Genomic DNA, 7,816 nt, shown 5'->3' on the forward strand with positions numbered 1-7,816 from the left:
GGGGGGGGAAGGGGGGCAGAGTACATCATAAGCCACCGAAGTCGGAAGCTCCGGCGCAGGGCGGCGGTTTTCAGCTAGCCGATGGGTGTAAAAATCCTATTTTCCTCTCTTCCCCCTCCTCTTCCCTCGCTGCGTGTTTGTGTGTTCCTCCCCCACCCGCGCGTCCCCCTCCCCCCCCCCACCACACAGCAGAATCAGCTCCGTGAGTTTCTGCCTTCCTCTTTTCAGACCTTGCGATAGGTGCGCGCAGCCCCTTTCTCGGCCCCCCCCCCCCCACACACACGCCCCGCTCCTGGTTGCCCTTCTTTTTTCTCACACATCCCCCCCCCCCTCCCCCCGATCCGGTCATCGTAGTTTTTCGTAGCTTCCACCATGGCCCTTAAGCGCATTCAGAAGGAGCTCCAGGATCTGGCCCGCGATCCGCCCACCTCCTGCTCGGCCGGCCCGGTCGGCACCGAGATGTTCCACTGGCAGGCTACCATCATGGGCCCGGCGGACTCCCCCTACGCCGGCGGTGTTTTCTTCCTTAACATCCACTTCCCCACCGACTACCCCTTCAAGCCCCCCCGTGTGAACTTCACCACCAAGATCTATCACCCGAACATCAACTCCTCCGGAGCCATTTGTCTGGACATTCTTCGCGACCAGTGGTCGCCGGCGCTGACCATTTCCAAGGTCCTGCTGTCCATTTGCTCCCTGCTGACGGATCCCAACCCGGATGACCCGCTCGTTGCCGATGCCGCCAACCTCTACAAGTCCGACCGCGAGAAGTACGAGGCCACCGCCCGCCAGTGGACCCGGAAATACGCCCACGGCTAAGGAGGCCGGCGCACACTCCTCCCCCGAGCACACATGTGCTCGAGAGCAGTCCCGCCCCCCCCCCTCCCTCGCGCATGTGTGTCTGGTGCATACATAGGGTTTGCGCGCTGTGTGGGTGAGTGTGTCACTTGTGGACGTGCAGCCGCTGTGTGGTGATCCCAGTGTGTGTGCCCCCCCCCCCTTCCCACCCCTCTCTTCTCCCTCTCCTTGTAGTTGTTGGGCGCATGTGCATCCCCCTCCTTTCCCCTTGTGCATGTGTGTGTGTGTGCATGTGCCCCGTCGTCCTCTTTTCTCCCCCTCTCGCCTCCCTCTCTTCGCGCTCTCTCCCCCACCCCACCCCCTTGTGCCGATATACAGCGTCAGCCCTTTTCTCTTCCATATTCCCCCCACCCCTGCCTTGTGTTTCTCTCGGCTCCTTTCACCCCGCCCCACCCCACCCCCCCTGCCATAGCGCCATCTCCATCGCGCTTGCTTCCGTCTTCCCTTTCCTGTGTGGGGCATGGCTGGCCTTTCTCCCTTCATCTTCTTCATATGGGTCCCGCCACAAAGGGCGAGGAGGCGGGGGGATTCATGAAGATGACGGGGGAGAATGGGGGGGGGGGGGGGGGCCTGCCTTGTGCTCCCTTTCGTCATGAGAGATCTCCAGTGCTCAGATAGGATGCAGTAATGGTCGGAGGGGGGGGGGGGGACGAGAGGGGGCCACAAAATCGGCCGGCGATGGGCTGGCCCGCCGGACGCCGCCGGGAGCTTCGCTTCGCGACCCCTGGCCCCCCTCGTTGTTCCTCTCTTTCTTTCCCCCTCCCTCCATCGCTCTTTCTCTCTGTCTCCGTCTCAGCCGACAATACCGGCGGCTGGCCATTAGTCAAAGCAATCAGGGTGGGCAGAGGCGAGGGGCACAGTTTCCGGCATTTTCGGGCGCCCTGCCCCCCCCCCCCCCCCCTCGACCCGGGGGTACGTGCTTCCCCCCGATGGCCGGGAGACTTTGCGACGGAGGGCGTCTGTTGTCCCGGCCGACATTCTTTCAGCGAGGTCCCTTTCTTCACGAGCACCACTTGGACGCTCGGCCGATGTCAGGTCAAACACGCGTCTTCTCTTGTCCCAATTTTCTTTGCCAGGAGGAGAAACTCTGGCAGCCTCCCAACCAGAAGTGTGGACACACATACATCGATGCACACCCACATGCGCACTCTCACACACTCAGTCAAACACTGAGACCCACACAAATACACCCTCTCGCCAACACATGTAGACGTGCGCGGGGATGGACACACGTATTAAGACATACACACATACATGCAGACAGGACAAACATATTCGGACACACGGCCGCCGGTGAGGAGGGTGCACCAAGCATTTTTCGGGCTTGTCCCCGCTGGCGAAAGGGGGCAGGGGGGGGGGGGGCGCGCGCGCGCAGGGGCGGTTCATGCCACGCCATTGGTCTTTGCGAGGACCTTGGGCGAGTCGAGCGAGAGCAAATGGGCCCAGAGGCCATGGCGAATGGCGATATCCTCAGGCCTCCAATCACATGCACAGATGGCATGATCAGCCCGATAGAAGCACGGGCCCCGCCAAAGGCGTGGCGTCAAAGTGGCATGGGCGCCCCTTTTGGCATTCCTCAGTGTCGGCTGACCAGTGGATGGGTCTAGCCCACAGTCTCCCAAGCCCGCCCGGCTTGATGTTCCCCGGGGACCCCTCCTCGCTTGTTTCCATCTTGGAAGCATGCCCCTCCTGGAGGCTGTTGCCCCCCCCCCATCCCATCTGCCAGTCCCGCCTACTGAAGGCGTGCGAGGGTTTTTTTCTCGTGGGGTGGATCATCCTCCACAGTGGCCCTGCTGAATTTTTTTTTTTGGCGTAGGCATGCCTTTTGGCACATGTGAACCACACACTCGCGACGGGGAATGCCTCAGGCCATGGTCGAGGCCTGGGGCGCAGGACGGGAAACGGGCGGAGAGGGGTCTTCCACAAAGCGGAGAGATATAAATAAAAGGGCACCCGGCCACAGACCTGTACATGCTCTCTTGCTGCTGGTCGGGGCGCTACCGGAAGAGGGGTCTCCTCTGGAGCTGGAGATACTGATGGGGGCGCGCGCATGAGAGGATGTGTGTGTGTATTTTGAGATGTCTGTCTATTTTTCTTTTCCGAAAATACAAGTGTGAGGGCGGCGCGCAGGCGGCTCGCGGGGAGGGGAAAGTACACCTCTCCACCGCCACCATGCGGCACGCATGCACGCTCATATCCGCGCCCTCTTGCGCGCTCACTGTCCCAGGAGAACAAGACGCAGGAGTGCCATGCGCACGTACAGACCGTAGCGCATCTGGCGGAAGTAGGCGGCACGCGGGTCGAGATCCACACGCGGGTCAATCTCATCCACGCGCGGGAGCGGATGCATGACGATCATGTTGTCCTTGGCCTGGGCAATGCGAGCCGGGGTGATGGCACAGCGGGCCAGATACTCGGCATGGGCCTCGCGCAGCTGGGCCGCCCCCTGCTCGGTGTCGGTGGCAGCGAAGCGCTCCCGCTGCAGACGCGTGGCATACACCACATCCACCAGGGAAATGACCTCATCCACCGAGCCATGGTGCTGCACCGACAGGAAGCCCTGGCCGTTGTGGCGCCGAGCACCGGCCTCCGCATCGGCAAGGACATACTCCGGCAGCTCCAGCCCCGGAGGGGCCACCAGGTGCACATGGACCCCATACAGGGCCAGCAGGCGGACCAGGCTATGCACGGTCCGGCCATTCAGCAAATCGCCCACGAAGGCCACCCGCAGGCCGCTCACCGTGCCAAGCTCCTCGCGGATGGTGAACAGGTCCAGGAAGGCCTGGGTCGGATGCTCGCCAATGCCATCGCCGGCATTGATGACCGGGGCCCGGGCCACCGTGGCCGCGGCCTCGGCCACCGCACCGGCACCCGGGTGCCGCAGGACAATGGCATCGGCATAGGAGTCCAGCGTGCGCACCGTGTCGGCCAGGGACTCGCCCTTCTGGACGGAGCTCCGCTCGACCGGGATGCTGACCACCGAGCCGCCCTGGCGCAGCATGGCCGCCTCGAAGGAGGCCGAAGTCCGAGTGGAGGGCTCATAGAAGACCGTGCAAAGGACCCGCCCGCGGAGGGCCTGCTCAGCGCCAGCCAGGGCCCCAGTCGGGCCGCGCTCCACGAGCTTGCGCATATCCTGCGCCAGCTCAAACAGCCGGTGCAGGGCAGACCGGTTCCAAGTCCCAACTGCCAGGACATGCCGCGAGGCCAGGGCGGTCTTGGCGGCGCTCGGGGCCGCCGGGCAGCTGGCAGGGGGAACAACGCCAGCGCCGGCCAGAACAACCGGGGCCGAGGCCGGGGCCGGGGCCGGGGCGGGCAGCTCCTCGCCCGGGGCCGCCTCAGTCACGACGGCACTGTGGTGGCCTGGCTGCTGCGACTGCGGCGGCGGCTGCTGCTGCTGCGACTGCTGCTCGGAGGTGGCGACAGCCGGGAGGAGATCGGCATGCGCGCCGGCGGGCGCATCAGTGCCGTGCTTCTTGCCGAGGCCCGCCGGGGTGCCAGCCCCAGCCGGGGCATCGACGCCCAGGCCATCAGCGCGCGAGGCCGCCGCCAGGACGGCCGTCCGCAGGGTGCCAACATGGCGCCGGCCCGACAGAGCGGCCCCATCAAGCACCAGGGTCCCGGCCGAGGAGAGGCCCGACCGGACGCGGCTATGCTCCGGCAACTGGGTGAACACACGAGCCACCTGCCCGCGGAGAACACCGGACTTGAGGACATTGGCGGGGCTGCGGCCATTCAGAGTGGGCAGAGCCCCGGCCCCGGCGACGCCGGCCCGGTCCAGCTCCACCTCCAGCAGCAGGCCAGTCGGAGAAGCGGCCTGCCAGCCGGTCAGCGGGGCCGCCGGGGCACTGCCCACGGCCATGGTGGCGGCGGTTCCCGGAAGGCCCACAATCCGGGCCGGGTTGTGGCAGCACTTGGCGATGACCTCCTCCAGGGTGAGAAGGCCCTCATGGACAGCGGTCAGGAGCAGGGGCAGGAAGTGCTCCTGCGGGTGGTACTCCGTCGTGCTCTGGCCGTGGTCGGCATCGGCCTCCGCCCCAGCCGGCCGGGAGGGGCCGGGAGTGGAGGAGACATCGGCGAAGGGCGACGAGCCGGGCTGGATGACATCCACCAGGGCAATGTTCTTCCAAAGGTCACCAGCCTCCGGGCCGAAGAAAAGGTCCTCCGCGCTGACGTCACAGGTGACGGTCGCCACGCCGGCGGCCCGGGTGGCCGCGATCAGGCGCAGATCGGCCACCGAGGCCACGCCGGTGACATGCACTGGCCGGCGGCACACGCCCGCCGCCAGGAGCAGCCAGGCACCGAGCTCCGGGCCCGAGGCAGCCAAAACCAAAGCCCGGCCATCGGCGCCCTGCTGCAGGAGCTTCTGCGCCCGGGCCAGGGCGTCGGCCGTCGTGGGGAAGGGCTGCCGCAGGACCGCAGCCAGCAGGGGAGCCGCCGCCGCCGCGGCCAGGCCAGCACCGAGGGCCCCCACCAAACCGTGGTCCACCGGCAGCGGGGTCTCCGTGGCGGCCAGGGCCCCGGCCAAACCGGCGCCCAGCTCCTCCGGCAGGGCTCCCAAATCGATGCCAACAAAGCCCAAGCCCGACCGAAGAGACGCCTCGGCATAGGCGCCCACACGGGCGGCCGCTTCGGTGACCGTGGCCGGCATACCGGCCGACGCCGGGGGAGCCAGCGCCAGATCCACCAGAGCCGGCATCAGGGCCGTCTCGGCCGAGGAGAGCACATCGCAGGCGCCCACACGCACCGGCCGGGTGGCGGCCAGCGAGTCGCCGCTGCCGTCCAGGACCACCGGCAGAGCACGACGATCAGCCTTGGCAAGGGCATCAATGAAGAGCTTGGCGCACTTGACATTGGTGATCAGCGGCACGGAGAAGTCCACGGCCAGACGCCGGCTCAGGTAGCCAGCCGACACGTAGTTGGCCGGCCGGCGGAAGCTGTTCTTCGAGGGGAGGTTGATGTAGAGGTCGATCTGCTTCGAGGCCAGGGCATTGGCCAGGCTGTACTCATCACGCCGAGGGGTGGACGTGCCGGCGGTGCCGGAGGCCGCCAGGGCCGCCAGGTTGCTGCTCGAGGAGGATGGGCTGATGGGCGGGCTGTTGGCGGAGGAGCCCCCGCCACCGGCCGCCGGGGCCGGGGCCGGGGCACTGTCCTCGGAAATCTGCTCCAGGAAGCCCACCTCCACGCCGTTGGACGCCAGGAAGTCCGCCGTGCCCGGAGTGGCAAAGAGCCGGTAGCCCAGGGTGGCCAGCTTGCGGATGGCCGGCAGCAATTCCGACTTCTCGGCATACGACCCGATGGAAATGAGGACATTGCGAGCGGGCAGCCGGAAGCCGGTGGCCTCCAGGGCCTTGAGGTAGGCCTCATGGTGGGTGCGCCCGAAGCAGGCCACCTCACCGGTGGAGGCCATCTCCACGCCCAGCACCGGGTCGGCGCCGGACAGCCGGGAGAAGGAGAACTGCGGGACCTTGACCGCGACCACCGGACCGGAGCCCGACCCCGGGGTCGGGGTCGGGGCCGGGTAGGCGGTCACCGGCAGGCCGACCATGGCCCGGGTGGCCATCTCGATGAGGTCCACCCCGGTGACCTTCGAATCGAAGGGCATCGACCGAGAGGCACGCAGGTTGCACTCGATCACCTGAATGCGACGGTCCTTGGCGATGAACTGGATGTTGAAGGGGCCGGTGATGTGGAGCTCGCGGCAAATGAGCCCGGTGGCCTGGACAATCTTGTCGGTGGTTTCCTGGTCCAGGTCCTGCGGGGGCAGGACGAGGGTCGCATCGCCGGAGTGCACACCGGCATTTTCCACATGCTCGGAAACGACATGCATGATGAGCTCACCCCCGCGGCCGACCGCATTCACCTCGATCTCCTTGGCGCCCTCGATGAACTTGGTCACAACCACCGGGTGCTCCGGCGAAATGGAAGCCGCCTTGCCAAGGTACGATTCCAGATCGGCCTCCGTAAAGACCACATTCATGGCGGCGCCCGAGAGGACGTAACTCGGCCGGACCAGGACCGGGTAGGTGACCGCACGGCAGAAGCTCCGCGCATCATCGAAGGAGGCCAGCTCCCGCCAGGCCGGTTGGTCGACGTCGATCTTGTCCAGCATGCGGGAGAACTTGTAGCGGTTCTCCGCGCAGTCGATGGACTCCGGCGACGTGCCGAGCACCCGGACCCCCTGCCGGTGCAGGCCGAGGGCAATCAAATTCGGCGTCTGGCCGCCCATGCTGATGACCACCCCCTGGGAGGACTGCAGGTCGTAGACATCCATCACGGTCTCGGTGGTGATGTTCTCGAAGTACAGGCGATCCGCCTCGTCGTAGTCCGTGGACACGGTCTCCGGGTTGTAGTTGATCATGACCGTGCGGAAGCCAGTCTCGCGCAGGGTCCGGATGCAGCGAACCGCACACCAGTCGAACTCCACCGAGCTGCCGATGCGGTAGACACCGGACCCGAGGACGATGATGCCGCGATCCTCGAAGGCCACATCATCCTCGGTGGCATGGTATGTCAGGTAGAAGTAATTGGCGCGCGAGCCATCCAGACCGGCCACCGTGTCAATCTGCTTGACGAAGGGCCGGACGCCGCAATCAAGGCGCCGGCGCCGGACGGCCATCTCCGTAGACCGGAGGGCCCGGGCGATCTGCCCATCGGAGAAGCCCAGCTGCTTGGCACGGCGCAAGTGCATGGGGCTGATGTCGGCCGGGGTTTCGGCGGCCCCGGCCCCGGCGGCCAGGGCCTGGAGAGCCTTGTCGGCGGCCACGATGCGCGCCATCTTGCTGAGGAACCACCGGTCGATCTTGGTCAGCTCCCAGATGCGCTCGATCGAGTAGCCCGCATGCAGGCCATTGGCCAGGGCAAACAGCCGAGCGTCGGTGGGGATGCCGATGTTCTCGTCGGACGCCTCGAGGACGGTGTTCTGCAATCCGGAGCAGTGGGGCGGGGGCGGGGGCGGGGG

At 66.4% G+C, this 7,816-nt stretch overlaps 2 protein-coding genes across 2 annotated transcripts in view; one reads left to right on the top strand and one right to left on the bottom strand.

The window, feature by feature from the left end:
* The first annotated feature begins 68 nt into the window (after positions 1-68).
* On the top strand, positions 69-1,199 carry H696_00178 (ubiquitin-conjugating enzyme E2 4). Its single transcript, XM_009494013.1, has 2 exons — positions 69-240; positions 355-1,199. Exon 2 carries the CDS (start codon positions 373-375, stop codon positions 817-819), a length of 447 nt encoding a protein of 148 aa, XP_009492288.1. The 5' UTR covers positions 69-240; positions 355-372; the 3' UTR covers positions 820-1,199.
* Positions 1,200-3,073: 1,874 nt separating this feature from the next.
* The window catches only part of H696_00179 (likePyrABCN), a gene marked incomplete at its 3' end in the record, with an annotated part of 8,404 nt that continues 3,661 nt past the window's right edge, over positions 3,074-7,816 (bottom strand). Inside the window, exon 6 of the mRNA XM_009494014.1 lies at positions 3,074-7,777. Within this exon, the coding sequence (XP_009492289.1) occupies positions 3,074-7,777 (4,704 nt within the window). The remainder of the gene's footprint in view (positions 7,778-7,816) is intronic.

This window comes from Fonticula alba (genome assembly GCF_000388065.1).
Source record: "Fonticula alba strain ATCC 38817 unplaced genomic scaffold supercont2.1, whole genome shotgun sequence".
Lineage (NCBI taxonomy): Eukaryota > Rotosphaerida > Fonticulaceae > Fonticula > Fonticula alba.

What these genes read in the sequence shown, in the direction of transcription:
- H696_00178 (XM_009494013.1), top strand. Translation starts at nt 373, where the DNA reads ATGGCCCTTAAGCGCATTCAGAAGGAGCTCCAGGATCTGGCCCGCGAT.